At 41.9% G+C, this 19250-nt stretch overlaps 1 protein-coding gene across 1 annotated transcript; it reads left to right on the top strand.

The window, feature by feature from the left end:
• Window positions 1-165: 165 nt before the first annotated feature.
• LOC129187993 (ras-related protein Rap-2a) lies at window positions 166-14877 on the top strand. The gene is made up of 2 exons (XM_054787909.1): window positions 166-1020; window positions 13267-14877. The coding sequence occupies exons 1-2, from the start codon at window positions 707-709 to the stop codon at window positions 13502-13504; spliced, it is 552 nt and encodes a 183-aa protein (XP_054643884.1). The 5' UTR covers window positions 166-706; the 3' UTR covers window positions 13505-14877.
• The last annotated feature ends 4373 nt before the right edge of the window (window positions 14878-19250 follow it).

The following is a 19250-nucleotide window of genomic DNA, read 5'->3' as shown; positions in this document are numbered from 1 at the left end:
TAAATATAAATATATATATATATATATATAAACACATGAACGGAAATGTGAAGCGTCCAATCTCACGCTCGGCTCCCATTCAATGGTAGCACCCTACTGACGCTGCCATTGGTGTTCTCAAACGTCAATCACACGAAGAAGTGGGTGGGTTCTTGCGGGCGCTTTGCCTCGCTACGGTAGCCGAGAGGGGAGAGGGGGGTGGTTGCTTACGCAGCGGCCGTGGGTCTCCGCCCGAGACTATGGCGGCTGGCATTGCACTGGGAGGAAAGGAGAGACGTGGTCGAGATGGTGAAAAAAAACAAATAAGTCGTTAAAGTATCCAGGTAGTTAGCGCGGTTATTTCCGGGTTTGCTTTAAAAGCGCGCGTACACTCCGTCGTTATTTTTTGGAGGAAAGGTGGCAAGCAAGTCCTGACATTTTTTAACAGCGTCCTACATGTAACAACTTTGGTTTTTGTGTGTCTAAACACATGAAAAACAATACCTTTCCATCCTCGCACCCACCACTTTCCGGATGGTGGTGTAGCCGTCAAGTGCATGGCCTGCGTGGGGGGGAATTTGCTACAATGAAGCCCCGTGTCGGAGCGCCGGGTCTTTGTGCTCTGCCATAGCCGAGAGAGGGGCGAGCTCGGACCGTGTTAACATCAACAACCGCCTTAAATGGCCAAACAAAATGGTGAATGTGACACGGCTTGATTGAATACACAATGCGCGAGTACAAAGTGGTGGTCCTGGGCAGCGGAGGGGTCGGAAAGTCCGCCCTCACGGTGCAGTTTGTCACCGGGACGTTCATTGAGAAGTACGACCCCACCATAGAGGACTTCTACCGCAAGGAGATCGAGGTGGACTCCTCGCCGTCGGTGCTGGAGATCCTTGACACTGCCGGGACCGAGCAGTTCGCCTCCATGCGGGACCTTTACATCAAGAATGGCCAAGGATTTATTCTGGTCTACAGCCTTGTCAACCAGCAGAGCTTCCAGGACATAAAGCCCATGAGAGACCAGATCATAAGAGTGAAAAGGTTGGTGGACTCACACACACACACACATGCACATGCATACTGTACATATACATACTGTACATACATACATACATATAAGACCTATGGTGCAAGGGTGGGCCTCTATATGCAGTACAATAGGCCAACAGGCACATAACACGTCTGCTCAATTTTGATGTTTACTGCAGCCATTCCTCTTCTCATAATACATCTTAATGTGGTCTCAATGAAGTCTCCCATTCATAACATGCTGCAAACATCTGCCGCTGTGCTCCACTTTGCTGGATAGTTACACCTTTTAGTCACTAAGCCAGAGGGATAACCAGGGTCACGTTAGTGGGCTGACATGTTTTATTTAACAAGCATATTTGATCGTCTGGCATTCCACGTACAGTATGAGGCTGTTTGGTCTGAACATACTTTATGATGGTAGCGAGCCTTATGTATGCCCCTCAAGGTACAGTTTATGCTAATGTACCCTATTGCACTAGTTGGTGGACATCCAAAGTAAGTGTTATTTTTAGAAGTGTACTGGTTTGTTCCCTTTCTGGCTACAAAAATACTGTATATCAGTTTTCTGCAAGTGCACCTACAGTGAATGTAGTGTACACTGTCAGAAACAGAGGTACAGTCAGTGGTGCTTCTGACTCTTAAAGTATCTTAAAGACGTTTTTTGTGCATGTTTGTAAACCCCTATGGGTTGTGCTCAAAATGCTTTGGAATTCATACAGTACAAGCATTCATGCAATACAGATATCTTCAAAGTTTTATAATCATTAGACAAATGGTCGACAACTAAAGAGTAATTAGTTGCTTGCCCTTGCAAAGATGTTTTGTTTGGCGTTTTCGGCCATGCTTGGCAACCAATCTTGATCAAATTTTACAGACTTGTGCTTGTCAGTCCTCTAACGACGTGTACCAATTTTTATGCATTTCTGAAGTTACAGTGGATGTTTTGTACAGCGTATTGAGCCGTGTGTGAAATTTCAAGTCAGTCCTACTTATGGGGTTTAATAACAGCGCCTTTTGTGTTCAGGCGTGAAAGACAATGTGGTGTCCTAATTTTTGACTGTCTACTGTATTTTGTACTTGACTGGGGGCTCAGCTGGTCTCACTCTGGGACCCACATTTTCCTGTGTTCATAAGTCAAGAACCACCTTATTATTATGTTTTTACTAACACATTTCAGATTGTCGCCGTGCTGTCTTTTTTCCAAAAGTCAACAGTAATATCAACAAAAGATAGCTACGATGCTAGAGTACCACGTTTCTGACCGGCGCCTGACAATTGGCTTTGGTTTCCAAATAAAGGATAAGTCAGAAATTGGATGCACTTGATAAGCTTTCTGTAACCCACCCAGAATAGGTCGCCGACCCACCTTTGAGTCCCAACCCACCAGCTGAGCACCACTGATCTACATGAATGTTCACCATAGGATTCATTATTAGACATTAGGGATGTCCCGATCTGATATTGATATCAGGTATCGGTCTGATATCAGCCAAAAAAGCTGGATTATATCGGCCTGCATCTAAAATCTTGTATATTGGCACTCCGATACAAGCAGTCCATTCCAGACACGGCACCAGCCCTTCTATTCAGTATGCAGAACCCACATGACCCTAGTGCAACAACAGCGTGTGCTAGCATGTTTAGCAAGGAGTAGGAGTGATGTCAGCCTTGTGGCTGTGTTTTTTTGTCCAAGTCTGAAACAAAACTTGTCATGCACAATTTTCCTGTGGTGGCACAGAACCGGGGAAGTTTAATACGACCAACTTCATCGTGCATTTGAAGAAGGATTTCAGCAACACCGCGGCATCTTGAAACACCCACCACTGTTTGAAACATTTGCAATATGTGAGAAACTTCCACTGGACGGCGAAAAGTTACGCCCGTCATGGTCATCAATAAATCAATTAATCACATGATAAAGAGTGTGGTAGCCTGCAAGGGAGCAAATGCAAATATGAAGGCACGAAAGCGATGGTTTCTAAGGTGATTGTCGTAGCCCCAGTGTGGGAATATTTAGGTTTTAAACAGAATTAACAAGGTGAGCCCATGAACACTGACGAGCCAATATGTCGCATATGTCCAGTTTTCCCAACAGGTAAAAAAAAATGCCGGTCGAGGTGCAGCGGAGCCTTCTTCCCGACAGTCAACACTTACTGGGGTGTTTGGTCGCAAAGTAAATATAAACAAAACAGTGCAAAATGGTGCGTTTCTGTTAAGGAATAATACCCAATGTTCATTATTAATGTTAATGTTTTTAGTGTTGTGTGTGGCTTTTATTGGAGTGCTTTTTTTCTTAGCAGGGACAGGGTCTTGTTTTTGATTGTTTTTGGTTATGATTTTTATTTAAGCGCAATTTTTGCTAAAAGAGCCAGCGTCTATTTTATTTTCTTTGGGGTTTTCTTTTAGGGCTTTTTTCTTTTTAGTTTTTTAATTTATTATGTTGTTTGTTTGTTTAATTTATTTTATTGAAAAACTCTTGGCAGTCTAATTACGCTGTTAAATACGCTTGAGAAATGAAAGTTCATTGTTTTTGATACAATGTACTTGCATTATTATGCCACATATCATCATTACATTAATGATAAAAATGTCTCAAAATAATTTTGACAACAGTGTTGTTTAGCGCAATAATTTGTTGGACAATTATTGTCCAACAAAATGTGTTATCCTGACAGGCCTGAAATAGAAACCCCTGTCAGTGGTGAGTAATGTCAGGTTTAAACCTTTCACTGAGCATGTGGAGCCTCGCTACATTATACCGATTGCTGATAAAACTATACCCCAGATGCATCAAGAAGTAAATATGATGAAGACTTTTCCAACATTCCTCGCTACTAAACCAGTAATAAAAGTATGTATGCTCTGTGCTGATGTCTGCTCAATATCCGTATTGGCCGATATTGAAGACTGCAATATCTGAATTGAATCGAAAGTGTAAAAGTCGGCACACTGAAAAAACAATATCGGATTAAACCAGCCTGCATCGCAGATCTCCGATATTGGCATGCCGATACAATCAGTTGATTCCAGACTCCTCCCAAGCACATCCATCCAGCAGCGACCGGATAGAGCTCATGTGATCACAACAACAGTGTTTGCTAGAGTGCTAACAAAGTAGCAAGGAGCAGGAGTAATGTCAGCCATGTGGCAGTAAAAAGGAATTGCAGCTGAATGCAAAACTTGTCATGCACAAGTTTCCCCTGGTGGCACAAAACTGGGGAAGTTCAATACGAAGTTCAATATCACCGACCTCGTCGCAAATATGAAGTGGCAAGTCATTAGCTATAACAGAAAAGAGCGAGCCCCTGTTGGTGGTGAGGAATGACGGGTTTAAAGGTTTCAGGGGGCGCCTCAAACCTCGCTATATTATGCCTAGCTGCCACTACATTGTGGATGAAACTATACCTCACATGCAGAAAGAAGTAAATGGGTGAGTTTTTCTCATACTTATTGTTCTCTGAGTAATATCACTTGATGAAGCCTTTTCTTATATTCCACACTACAAAATAAGTCATAAAAGTATGTATGATTCGTGTTGCTATTGGCTCAATATCTGTATTGGCCGATATTCAAGGCTGCTATATTGGTATCGTATGGGAAATGAAAAAGTTGTATCGGGACATCCCTATTAGATATTGAAAGTATCTGTTTGTAACTTGTCCAAGGCCAATGGAATGTAGTCTAATGTTCATCAATAATTTGTTAGTGTAGTGATTCACAATGCTGACTTTCATGCAGCTTGTGTGGCATCAATTCCCAATCAATGCTCCAGTCTCAAGCAACTAGTCCAGGGTATAGTTTGCCTTTGAGAAAAGACAAGAGGGCAGCAAGAAAACCCAGCAAGGTGGAGACCATGCAGTATAATACTGCAATGTCCAGAGCTAAGGTACAGAAACAAGGTAAGCTAATGTTAGTATTCTGTATTTCTTTATTTTTTAGTACATTTTTAGCCATGTATCCTCTAAAGTTACAATGTTGCGTTGATGAATCTGCTCAACTGATGAGCAACAGGCGGTGGTGTACATCACTTATACAAAATTAATTTTAAAGCAGGAAATCAAACAAAGAATTGTCAAATTAAATTGAATAAATTAAATTATTTACATACAATTGTCAATATGAATGCAAAGTCAAAAGTTGTTCTACTCTATTGTTCTGATTATGAAGCAATTTAAACACATCACTTTCATCAACTGAGGAGAATATTAGGCATGTACTTGAAGGAGCCATCGATTTGGGGAGAGGCGTTCAATTGTTAAGTCAATGATACATTGGGTGACGGATTGAGGCATGCCATTTATTACAGAGATGCACTGGTGCACATTTTTTCACTTCCGATCCCATACCTCAATATGGATATCTGCAGATACCGAGCCAATTCTGATTCCAGAGCTTTGTTTGCATTCATATGCAACCAGGCCAAAAGAATGTCAGCAAACGTAGCTGTCTCCACACATGCACACACACACACACACACACACACACACTCACAAGCATGCGCTCAAGCCTGACGCATTCACGGCTTCACAGACAATTGGACATCACAGAACTCTTAACATCGCACCTAACTTCCAGGTCGCTGCATTTTCATTCTTGTTGATTTTATATGAGGCTGTGATAAACTCCGCTCTCCAGACAAGTATGATATTATAACGACTCAGAAGTTTTGTGCTGTGTAGATGTCCGACTGTTTTGTGTGGCTGTGAACACATCTGGTGGAGCGGAATGAGTGAGGAGGACGTCTGCAGTGCATGTGTGGAGGCAGCTGCATTCATTGGTATTTTTGTAGCTACGTTTGCTGATAACGTTAAACCAGGGACATGGCTCTTAGATCGGAAATTTCCACAGGTGGTATCGGAACTTGATACCCATACTGAATCGGCTCGGTCCCATCACTAGTTCATTAGAGCCGAGCCCACTATATGATGGTAACATGGAAAATCAGTGGTTCATATCCAGTATTTCACGAGTGTCACATTTTAAAGTTTCTTTGTTGGCTTTTCTGATGTTGTGAAGTCTGCGGTCATGCTTCTACATTGAAAAAAGAAGGAGGTAGTCCTCAGAGACAAGCATGGAAACATGTGAAACAGCACAGATGACACGTAGGCCTCTACAATCCTTTGTCTTGTGCCTTCTTCGTTTGTTCCTTTTAAACACTGCCACAAATGTGAACGAAGTAATGAGGTCGGTGTGTTTCCTCCCATGTGAGCTGAGATGCTACTTCTGCTTGTGCTTTTTCCTGTGTGTTTATATGCTAATGTATACAAGTGTGCTCTCACACACCAGATGCAGCCTGGCTATTATGTGATTTCACACCTAACACCAGCATGAGGCTGATGTCACAGCACAATTTCTTTGCACACTTGACACGCTACTCCTACACGTAGCGCTTGTTACTTCATGCGCATATTAAAAGCGCAAAGCTGAGATTATAAGATCGACAGAGAGACACAAATTGCAGTACATTCTTAGATGAAGGAGTTAAAATTCCCAGACACTGTCCGTCCCTCCTTGCTGCCAAAACATTGGTGACCTGTCACAAAACACATCGGCCTAGGTCAGGGGCACGGCCGTGCATCGTTCTCTCTTGGAAGCCTGTCAGCATCCATCATAGTCGGCTGCCACAGAGGCTACGCGTACACGATTACACCGTGGACCCCGTGTGAGTGCGCCGTGAACCTCATCACTCCTCATTCCAGGGACACTCTGTGATTGGTGGCTTTATCGGCTATGTAAATATCAGTGCCATGGTCAGAGAGTGATGAGGAAAAGCGAGGAGATCAAGTGATAAACCTTGATGTTTGCACAGCCATTCTGCAGTGGAGTTATACATTTGTACTGAATTTGATGAAAACCTTAACACCATTCATATAATGTTTACCTGGGGCTACAGCCTATCAAAGCTGACTTAGGTGGCGAGGTGGAGCACACTATAGGCCAGCACAGGGCCTGGTAATCTCGCCTCATCAGCTCTTTTTTTTTTTTTTTAATCGGTTATATGCACCAATTTTTAATGTTCTCTGATTTGACATCATAATCCCTCATATCGGCCCGATAATTATCAGTCCAATAATTAACGTACACCCATCCATATTATACTATTTTTCAACTATTTTAAATAAGTCTCAGAGGTCCCGCAATAGTGTATTGGAAGTGGGGTGTCCAGAATATTGCCATGTGTCTGTAATTTGGACATCGAAAGTGATTTTAGTAAGCCTGACAGGAGCTACGTTCCACTTTATCTAATTTTAATTTTAATCTAATTTTACATATATACTCTGCGCTTGTCCAAAATAATAGATGCCATACTGTACTCCATACTCCTCATGAGAGTAGCAGAAAATTGGGCAGAACTCACAGATGAAGAAGAAAAGAAAGCAGAAGAGGAAAAAACAAATGCTGCACTATGGTGGACTCGGGTGGTGAAGTTAAGCTGAAAAATGCCGCAGCATAGTTAAAATCACAAGTGTGGACTCACTTTGGCTTTTATAGCAGAGATGAGATAACGTAGGACTTTGCAGGCTGTAGGAAGTGTGTCACGAAAATACGACACATGGGTGGCACGACAAAGCCACCTCGCATAACCCTATGCTGCAAAATATCCACCCATTTTCTATACTGCTTGTCCTCATTAGGGTCACGGGTACGCTGGAGCCTATCCCAGCTTGTTTTTCCAAATCAAGCCACTGCGGTAAACAGACACATGGCAATATTCTGGACACCCCACTTCCAATACACTACTGTGGGACCTCTGAGACTTATTTAGAAATAGGGATGTTCGATATTGGCATAAAAATGAGATATCAGGTCATATTGGTATTGGTTTTTCTGCCGGTATTTATTGATTGGCTCGCGAGTGAGACCTCGTCAAACTGCATTGTGCTCCACAGAGTAACAAAGCTTGTTAGCTCCCTATGTCCACGGCCTGGAATTACTTCCTAGTTTCACCTTCGGATTGTAAATACAGTGGAAACTTGGTTAGCGTCATTAATCAAACCGAAACATACGCAAACCAATTACATTTTTCCCATAATAAATATTGCAAATCCAATTAATCCGTTCCAGACACCCAGAAATGTTAACACAAAACACTCTTTTTATAGTTTTAACAATTGTAGTTTTACATGCAAAAAAAAATCAAAATGCCTATAAATGCGTATAAATGACGAATGAAAGGGATAAATTAACATTTAACCACACTTTACCTTGATTGAAGACCTTTGTTGACAAAGGCGGTGATGACAAGCAGGGAGGAGGAGGAGAAACGACATCCATACGGGCGACATCTTCATATTTTGCTACGAGTTAGTTGATAAATAGGAATAGGAAGTGATCCTGCCAATATCGGTAACGGTTGATATTGATATTGGTAATGAAGTGTTGGACAATATTAGTATATCGGCTATCGGTGACAAAGCCAATATGAGCATCTCGAATCGTAGACAGTTATGACATGACTCTCAAGGCCAGTTTCCACCAAGTGGTAAATGTACACATTTTATCTCGTTTATTCCCAACATATCCAACCTAAGCCATCACACCTTTCACTCCCCTTTACAAGCAAGACAAACGACTGTCAGTTGTTCGGTCAATCTAATAGAGAATCACATTTATTGTCTCTGTTTAATTAACAGGGTAATGGCACACAAAAACACCTTGATTACTTTTTGTAATCGAGGTACTTGGATTACTCGAGGAATCGTTTCACCCCTAGTTTTAATACTCTGCATCATGCAAACATGAATAAGCATCGTTCACCCCATTTTCTTTCTGCTACAAAGGCCCTATCATCTGTTTGAAGCATCAGGCAGGCACTGAAGGAAGTGAGAACGCCAGTTTTGTAGAGCCATGGGAGAATCCCAGTGAAATACCATCCTTGATCTTCTTTTCAAACAGCGTTCTGTCTTAGGTTGTTTACAAAAGACATAGGAGGGACCTCGATTATATCTTCAGATGTGCCAAGAGAGAGACACTTGTAATTCTCTGACTCAGTCATGGAATGGAAGAACCTCCCTAAAATAGCTATTGTGAAGAAGCCGCCTGTTATCCTCCCTCCACATCTTGGCAGCGTTGGTTAAAGCCAAAAATGTGAGTGTCTTGAGCCAGTCAGTGATGTCTTTCACCATCCATCAGCGAGACCTATGTGAGTTGATGCATCATGCATTAAAGATGAGACGTGTCTGGGAATGGGGCAGTCATAGTAAACCAGTATGTGCGACCTGGGGCTCACAAGCTCAAGGCTAAAGTGTGACATGTTGTTTGCTGTGTTTGTGTCACTGCATTAGCACAACCGAGCTTTGTTATTCTACCATATTGTCAGACTTGTACTTTATTTGTCACATATACAATAAGTCTGAATAAACTAGTGTATGTTGTATCTGTATTACTGTCAAGTGTGAATTGCTTTCCACTGCCTAGGTCAGACACCGAGTGGCCAACACCTCCTTTTTTGCTTTTTTTTTGTGCCAAGGCCCTTGGAGCTTGGGTATCTTTGGCAGCCAGTGCCTCACACCTCCTGGGAGCACAAGTTTCCTCCTCTGTTGTTATGACTATATATAGCCCCCCTCCTGTATACCAGATGTCTCTGTGCAACAAAGAGGCCCCCAGCGAGCCACACAAGTTGCATAAGCTACTCTATTAGCGAGAAGAAACAAGCTGATTGACATGAATGTACGGTAATAGAACATTGCTGGCCTTTAAAGGGCTAACTTTTGGATAATGTAAAGAGTTGAACCACAAAATCACAGCATGGGGCACCTTTATAGCCTTGTTACACTGACGGAAAGATAAGCCCCAGCAGCTTCTTCTGAAATGTAACTTTTTGAGTTTTTTTTTTTTTTTAGTTTAGTGGAAATTACATTTGAAAATGCATTCATTCATTGTCTACCGCTTAAACCTTAACCTGTTTCGGGTGACAAGTGAGCTGGAGCCTATCCAAGCAGACTTTGGGCAAGAGACTGTGTACATCCTGGATTGGTCGCCGATCAATCACACGGCACATATAAACAAAAAAACATTCACACGTATGCGCAATTTACAGTCTCCAATTAACTGAATACAGTATGCATGAATTTTGGATGTGGGAGGGGAAAACCTACAGTATAGTAAACCCATGCAAGCATGGGAAGAACATGAAACTCAAGATGGTACCTCATTGGAACAACCCATATGGAATACTGTGCAAAAGCATCCATCCACTTTCTATGCCCCTTATCCTATCCACTAGGGTTGCGGGTATGCTGGAGCGTATCCAAGCTGACTTCAGGCGAGAGGCGGGGTACACCCTGGACTGGTCGCCATTTAAATGTGACTTTATACAAAGCACATCTCCACTCAGTGTGTAAATACAGGTGTCATGTTTGAATAGAACCCTTAAAAATACTAAGAGGTGAAGCAAATGTTCTTTGGTGAACTACTCAACATCAGCTGGTGCGCTACCTGTGATAGCGTCACTGTTTAAAGCTGTACACACACGACGTGTTTCTGTTGCACAACTTTGACACACAACCAGTGTTTTGAAGACGAGCCATAAAAAGAGAGCAAGATTGTTCAGTGACACTTTCAAAAAGTACGTTGTGATGATGATTGATGTAGCCCATGAACGTAATAGCCAATTGTAGCTTCGAGCTAGCTAGATGACGCCAACCAGTCATGTGAACAAAAATCCCAGCCAGTTGAATGATATTGAAACGTGAGCGATGACGCACGCTGGCATAGATAGGCTTAGCATGTGACAAGGTGTCGTCAATCGACAACACATTTTGCAGGCTATTGTTCATTCTCCCGATAATACGAAACAAAGTGGCAGTCAACCCAAGACGTGTCGTGTATCTGGTCACTGGTCAAGTGCCAGCAAGGCAGACAGACAATTCCGGTGCATGCTTGTCAAAATAAAGCACAGCAATAAATATAGCAACTTCTGATCAATGTCTACTGTATGTCAATTTCAGACTTAAAATAATGTATCGATTTAAGCCCCACCCATTTCTGGTTAAACCACGCCCACTTCCAGGTTAGTTGGTTATGGGTTGTTGTTATTATTATTATTATTGTTATTATTATTATTGTGTGAGATCATTTCAACCTGCATTAACTGCCTGTTGTAGCGATCACAGCTCACGTTCTGGCAACACCTAATGGCCAATGTAGAGTACTACAGTCACAAGTGGGATGCTTCTCCTGCCTTGCATTTGTGTTTCAGTTCATTTACTTAGTTCATGTAGCCATTCTTATGCTTGGAAATGCTTAATTTAGGCCAATAATACGTACAGTTTGCTTAAATATGATTTGTTTTTACTAATAATAGACCGTATTCAGCCACGAAACAGCAATCATTTATTATTTAATACATTTATAAAAAAAACACAATAGAGTGAGAGAGCGATAATCGAACCGCGATGTAGCGAGGGATGACTGTATATAGAAAATAGATAGTCTCCGAATGTTCTGAACTCCTGTTTCCGTGCAATTGCTAAATATTGCTACAGTGGAAGTTATTGTGGATGGAGATCAACTTCTGACGTCATCTTTTGACAGCAAACTAGTTGAAACGAAATCAACAGGACCTCTGCCTCCATTTTGTCTTCATTCTTCAAGATGCAATTACCCTACAATCAGTTCCGTACAGTCTACACAATCAATGTAATAATAATATTAATATTAATTAATATGCCCATCCCCACTCACTATATTAAATGTACTATAGGATGAACCGTATCGCCCTTGGTTAAACATGGACCAACTTGTGAGATCATCTTCTTTTGGCAAGTGAGCAGATCCAAGGAAGAGGCTATTTAAGATTAAAGTCCATTTATGTATTCATGAGTAGATCAAAATGAAATAGACTGTCCTCTCAGGGAGCTATTTTTACGCTGAAACCTGCTTTTGAGCAGAGATATGATGGGTCCTTGACATGAAAAATACTTCTGCAAATCTACACCTTGTACAACTGTGAACATAACACTTAGAAAGGTGTAACCTAACTTCTGCAAACCTCAGTGATAAGAGTGTGGGATTTGGCTTGGATGGTCAGCAGACAAAAAGGCTCCTTTTCTAGCTTCACAACATATTTCAAAGCATGTTAATGCTATGGACTATTTAAAGTGTCCAGTTACCCTATCATGCATGTTTTTCGGCTGTGTGAGGAAGCATGGCTGCACAGAGTAAACCCATGCACATCAATCAGCGGGAGTTTCATTGATCAACCAATGAGCGGACAGGACAGGATTTCCGTGTCAGATTTCTCAGAGTGACAGTATTTGACATTTCTAAAAAATAATTTTGAGATATAAAGAAAAAAGCTGCATTGGAACTCTTTGGTGCCAGAGTAAACATATCGGGTAAGTTTACATTCATTTTACACTGACATTTATGTAAGTTTATCTTTAATACTAGCAAGATGAACACCGGCCGCTTTTCCTCCTCTGTACTACTTTGATACCCCCAAATTTCCTCCACATCTTACAATCAAAACCGTGGGAGACTCGTACAATTCGCTCTGGATGTGAACACGTACCGTAGCTCTCGGGTGTCAGACATTCGTCACCTCCCGTGTGCATGGTTTGCGATGAGTTTCGCCCATCGCGTTAGTTTGTCGCCTCCCGTGTGTGGCGCCCAAGAAGAAGAATTGCAACATTTTGGGAAATGTTAAAAACGTATTGTATTGTTTGTTTAATGTATTTAAAAGCTCTTGACATTCCAATTACATTGTTATATACTCTTCTGAAATTATAGTTTATTGCTTTTGATACGATGTACTCTCATTATTATGCCATATCATTAATGAAAAAAATGGCCTCAAAAAATGTTGTCAATAATATCAATTATCGACAATAATGTGTAGGACAATTATCGACCAGCAAAATTTGTTATCATGACAGGCCTAGTCTTATGCTTTTCCTACAGTCAGTTTTGAACAATATAGTCACACGTTTGCAAAATTCATTTGTGTTTCAATGTAAAAATGATCATTATGCCCAGTGGAGAAAATTCATTAGCGCGGTGTCGCAGTTAGAAATAACACAGTTACTGTGCCTTAGCTGTGGCCGCTGCAGTATTATACCCCTCAGTCTCCACTTTGCTCCAGTGATCCGAGTTCTTGCTACCCTCAGTCTCCTTTTGGATAAATTCAGAGAAATATATAAAGAAGGCCCTCATTCTCCTCCATTGTTTGTCCGAATTATAGTATTTTTAAGTATAATACAAACCACCCCCTCAATTGACATGTTCGTCTGTGGCTCTGTGTGATGGTCTCAGGTACGAGAAGGTTCCCGTGATCCTGGTGGGCAACAAGGTGGACCTGGAGAGCGAGAGGGAGGTGTCGTCCAGCGAGGGCCAGGCCCTGGCCGAGGAGTGGGGCTGCCCCTTCATGGAGACCTCGGCCAAGAGCAAAACCATGGTAGACGAACTGTTTGCCGAGATTGTCCGGCAGATGGACTACGCCGCCCAGCCTGACAAGGACGACCCCTGCTGCTCCTCTTGCAATATACAATAGCCAACAATGGCCCCCAGGCGGCGGCGAGAGGAGACTGCAGCAGAGAGACGCAATTAGCACGCTCACACACATGCACATGCCAATTAAATGGTTGAACGCCATGGCTTTATTTAAGCCTGATATCAGCAGTGACATTCATTATGTGAGGAACGGCATTGAGCAACAACTGACAACAAAAAAACAGCATACCCTCGCCTTATGTTGCTGTCTTCACCTTTTTAGCAAAGAATTACACATGGGATTTCCTTTCTTTTTGTTTTTTTTAAAGGTAACACTTCACTCTGCTGTGGTTCTCTTTTGTTTCCATGTGTCGTTTACTGTGACAAGCCAGCACACAACATCAAAAGCAGATTTCCTGGATCCCTTTGCTTAAAATATTAACAAATGATTGGATTTGTGTACATTTTGTGCAGTGTTTTTTCTACTCATCACCGGGCTGAACCAAAGAGGTGACCTAAAAGCATTTTATTGTTTTTTTGGGGGGGGGGTCCCGTCCATTAAACAGCGTAGTCTTCCACATATCACGCAATCTGTTTTCAAGATTCATCTTATTGGGGCTTTTGTCAGTATTTGATCATCTCATCAACAATGCTGTCAGTTGTGCAGAATTATTGATGCGTCTAATGTAAATCTTGATGCAATCGACTTAAAATGGAGTGCACTACTTGGCTCGAACCAGCAGAGGCGCTGTTGATTTAATCTCGACACAAAACAAATCACCAACGGAACAATTTTTTTTTTTTCATGTTTGTTTTAAAACAAAAAAAAAAACTAACCAGCTGGGAAGTTGAGCTACATCCAGTTCAAAACTGTCATGGAAACAGGAGTTCAGAACATCCCACAGTCAATTGAGGAAACGTTGATCTAATGTCAACATCCGACTAAACGCCACATTTAAAGGCACAATGTTGTCATTTCCCACCCATCTGGTACTGCTATGAAATGAAATGCCATTCTTTATGTGCTCAGAGTATTCCTATAGTAACAAATAGCAACGGTGGTGGTTGTAATGATACTAAAGACTAATTAATTCAAGGTAGTGTAAATATTTTGTATTGGAAGTGCCGGCTGCAACAAGAAACTGAACGTGTGTTATGTGTCAACTGTATGCATGGCTAAAAAGACTTTTGAGATGAATATAAGGCTGTAGAGGTGTGCAAACCGAACATGCAGGTATGACCCCGGACGTCTGTGCATCTTTTTTTTTTTTCTTCTTCATTTTTCAGCGGGAAGCCAATTTCTTTCCACCCGTGTAACCATTTTTCATCGTTGATTTTATATTTTTTTATGTGAGCATTTACTCTTGAATCCGTCTTTGAATGGAAACATTTGACACCTGAGTAATAAAAAGTGCGTTCAACACTTGCATCGAGGCTCAGCTGTGCAGACGTGTTGTTTTGTTTGCTGTAGGCTCAATGCATCACAAATACGTCCTTCTGTCATCCAGTTGGGAAGAAATAGCAACACCTTTGATGCTGCCTTCCTCTGTCTTGTATTGTACAGGTGGTTATTCCCCGGTCGCGTCCTTCCATCTGGTAAACAGGGGGGTCTTGGCAAGTTGCTCCCATAATCCCCTGGAGGTTGTGTTGTGTGCAGGAGACACTGTGCCTTGTAGTGAACACAACCAATGTTACCAGTGAAGATGCACAAACTTGAGCTCGCTACTTCTATGCAGATGCAAAAAAAACCACCCATCTTTTCTATATCCAAAAAAATAAAGCAAATTTATAGAAAACAGTTGTACGTTTGAAAAATGTCAGTCAAGGGTGACAGATGTGATGAAAAACATCTTTTTTTGCACAGTACCGAACAGCGGCCGTAGTATTTTTGCTTTAAACTCCACTGGCCACTGCGAAATGAATTTTCTTCGTAGGATGGCTGGGCTCTCACTGAGAGATGAGGTGAGAAGCACTGTCGTCCTGGAGAAACTCCATAGTAGAGTAAAGAGGAGCCGGATGAGGTGGCTCGGGCATCTGGTCAGGATGCCTCCCTGGGGAGGTCGTCGAGGAAGAGCCAGGACACGTCGGCGAGACTATGTCTCTCAACTGGCCTGGGAATGCCTCAGGACTCACCAGGAGGAGCTGGACGAAATAGCCGGGGAGAGGGAAGCCTGAGCTTTCCTGCTTAGGCTGCTGCCCCCGTAACCCAACCTCAGATAAACAGAAGAAGATGGATGGATGGATGGTGGTGTAAATAGAAAACCCATGCTACACTGCTAGCTTACCTTATAACATTAAAATAAAGCGTGCAGGTTTGTGCAAAAGTAATTGAGGCTACTTTTAGCATGATGGATTTTGGCCTAATTCCTCAATATAATCATCTCTTTCCCGTTCGTGTTCAAAATTCAGTTGACTTCCTGTTTATGGACCAGAGACAACGTGCCAGGCACTTGTAATGAAGACTAAAAGTGACTCCGGCTCTCCCAAAGAACTATTCTCTCTGTTAAAATGTTATTTATTGGCAAGTATGGGAGGATGCCCATTTAGGTTGGAACAGGAAGAAGGTGATTTGTTTTTTCCTTAATGTGGAAGATGGCACAATGGGGGTAAGGCGTTCCCAAGGGACAATCCCAGTTATTTCTCTCCTTCAAATGAGTTCTGGTCATTCAGCTAATAGGAAACAACACGGGGCCTGAGAGATAGCGGCAATCACAGGAACAGAACTCAAAACGCTCTTTTCATTTTCCGCTCCTTGCGCTTTTTGGGAGCAGTTTGTTGACTTTACTTAAATGGCGCCTGGCTTACAGAGACACGCTTTGCTGCTTTTTATAGTCACTGTCCTTACGTGAGTGGCGAGCAGGGAGGGAAACGACACTATAATAACTACTGTGATGAATTCCAGCTCTCAGCAATTACATCCCAGACAGCGCTTGGCCAGCCACAATGACATTTAGACTGCTCTTCTTGTCCTCTCCCTCAAAGACTGAGGGGCACAGCCATCACAACTGATCAGGAAAACAAAGAACTTCTTTGGATCTTCTTAATGAGAACTGAATACTGTGCATTTGGAGAATTTCCTGATGGAGATAAACCGATATTCATGTTCAAGGTCGGTCACAGTCTAATGAGACAGAAACACTTTAACGTCTTTAGCTCGAAACTTTCAGTGTACTTTCTCCCGTCTCCAAAGTCAGACACATTCTCAGACTTTTCTGGAGGAAATAATGAATGTACTTAGAAATCATCTCTGCCAGATTCAAACTGTGGCTAGCATAAAACCTTAGTTAACTGTACAGGCAATGTTTGAAGTAACATTTTAACATTTGATTCAGTTCTGCAAGCGTAAAAAGAAGTTACCGTACAGGTATAAGGTGTTAAAAGGAACGACAGTTTGTCCTATATTCGGTGTTTAGATATTTATACAGTGGAAACTCAGCTAGCATTAGAGATCGAACGATGTGATTTTTTCACCACTACCAAGTTTTAGTAGTCGCCGTTAACCAATATTTGGAGCCGATAATCATTTGCAGTAAAAGTGGAAAATATTGGCGATAAAATGTTTCATATTAGGTGTAAAAAGTTTTATATAATTACATATATAAATACATATATAAATACAGATAAAAGGAAATAATTAATAACACAAATTATCATGGATTCCATATTACTATAGGTGAAAAAATAGTGCAATAATGTTCGTGTTTATGGTTAAGGAAGACTTAGTCCACCAATGCAATTCCAATTTGGAAGATATTTTTCATGACGCCCTTATTTTGTTTACCGTACACAATTAAGACAGTCTTGTTTGTACTATTCTGTCTGTAGCAAAGTCATCTCCTACAAACTTTGATTCTACAGTGGAGTGAAAAAGTGTTTGCCCCCTTCCTGATTTCTTTGTTGTCACACTTAAATGTTTCAGATCATCAAACAAATTTAAATATTAGTCAACGGCAACACAACTGAACACAAAATGCAGTTTTTAAATCAAACTTTTTATTATTATGAGAGAAAGAAATGATAAGTGTTTGTGATAACTTGCAATGAGTCTCTTACAGCGCTGTGGAGGAATTTTGGCCCGCTCATCTTTGCAGAATTGTTGTAATTCAGCCACATTGGAGGGTTTTCCAGCATGAAGCGCCTTTTTAAGGTCATTCCACAGCATCTCAATAGGTTTCAGGTCTGGACTTTGACTAGGCCACTCCAAAGGCTTCATTTTTTTCTTCTTCAGCCATTCAGAGGTGGACTTGCTGGTGTGTTTTGGATCGTTGTCGGGCCGGACGTTCTCCTTCAGGATTTTTTGGTAGACAGCAGAATTCATGGTTCCATTTATCACAGCAAGTCTTCCAGGTCCTGAAGCAGCAAAACAACCCCAGAACATCGCACTACCACCACCATATTTCACTGTTGGCATGATGTTCTTTTTCTCAAATGCGATGTTACTTTTACGCCAGATGTAATGGGACACACATTTTTCAAAAAGTTCAGCTTTTGTCTCATCAGACCACAGAGTATTTTCCCAAAGGTCTTGGGGATCATCAAGATGTTTTCTGGCAAAATTGAGATGAGCCTTAATGTTAATTTAGTTCAGCAGAGGTTTTCGTCTTGGAACTCTGCCATGCAGGCCGTTTTTGCCCAATGTCTTTCTTATGGTGGTGTCATAAACACTGACCTTAAGTGAGGCCTGCAGGTCTTTGGATGTTGTTGTGGGGTCTTTTGTGACCTCATGCATGAGTCTTTGCTGCGCTCTTGGGGTAATTTTGGTTTGCTGTTGCATGTTTTTTGCCATTTGTGCATAATGGCTGTCACTGTGGTTTGCTGCTTTAGAAGCTTTAGAAATGGCTTTACTATAACTGGAGAAATTTACTTCAGGTAACCCGGAGAAAACCCACACCCGCATGGGGAGTATATGCAGACTCCACACAAGCGGAGATTCGAGTCCAGGTCTTCCCAATCTCCTGACTCTGTGTGGCCAACATGCTAAACACTCAGCCACTGTGCGACCAGTTGTGTTGTCGTTGACTAGTATTTAAATTAGTTTGGTTGTCTGAAACATTTAAGTGTGACAAACGTGCAGAAATCAGGAAATCAAACACTTTTCCACACCACTCTATCTATTCATCATTTGTGAGGGAATTTCAGGTTTCCGATCCTGTTGTGTGTCAGTCATCCGTAAATTTGCTGCTCTTGCAAAGGAGAGTCTGTAAACAAGGCCTGTGTGGTGTGTTCAGGTGCTCCATTCACCTTAATGAGGACGCTTCATTGAGGCCTCAGTGGGCTTCATTAAGGACAAGCCTCTTCCGCGGCATCATTTGCACGGATATAAAGTATACCGTATTGTTACGTGTGCAGTCGTGGAGTGGTTTAATGACAAAATGAATCATTCCACTGTTATTGCTGTTGTTTTGCAGCGGAATATCCGCTGTACACGCCGCTATTGGTAGGGCAGGAGTGACATTCAAGGAACAGCATGCAAGGAGGGAGACGGGGAAAAAGAAATTCTGTTTGAAAGCATCCCACTGGGTGTCACACAGCGCAGGTGTGTGAATTAAACAGCCACTGAGTCCTTCCTACCTATTCTCAGCTCCGCAGAGTTCCATCTGTGGGACGCTCCACATCATTTATTGTCAAGATGAAAAGGGAAGTGTTGCGTGACTCACCATGAGGACGTCAACACTGCGGCCCATGTCCCTGCATGTCTGCAGTCTGCAGCCTTTCCCACCAGGAGATGTGGTCATCCATGTGGATGGCCGAGGTGCTGGTTGGCGTCACACAAACAAATTAAGCTTTAAATGACTTTTTTCTTATTT

Source organism: Dunckerocampus dactyliophorus, chromosome 9 (genome assembly GCF_027744805.1).
Source record: "Dunckerocampus dactyliophorus isolate RoL2022-P2 chromosome 9, RoL_Ddac_1.1, whole genome shotgun sequence".
NCBI lineage: Eukaryota > Metazoa > Chordata > Actinopteri > Syngnathiformes > Syngnathidae > Dunckerocampus > Dunckerocampus dactyliophorus.
This window is presented reverse-complemented; position numbering and strand designations above follow the sequence as displayed.

What these genes read in the sequence shown, in the direction of transcription:
- LOC129187993 (XM_054787909.1), top strand. Translation starts at nt 707, where the DNA reads ATGCGCGAGTACAAAGTGGTGGTCCTGGGCAGCGGAGGGGTCGGAAAG. An exon ending in CAGATCATAAGAGTGAAAAG is followed by an intron (nt 1,021 to 13,266) that starts GTTGGTGGACTC and finishes TGATGGTCTCAG; the next exon opens with GTACGAGAAGGTTCCCGTGA.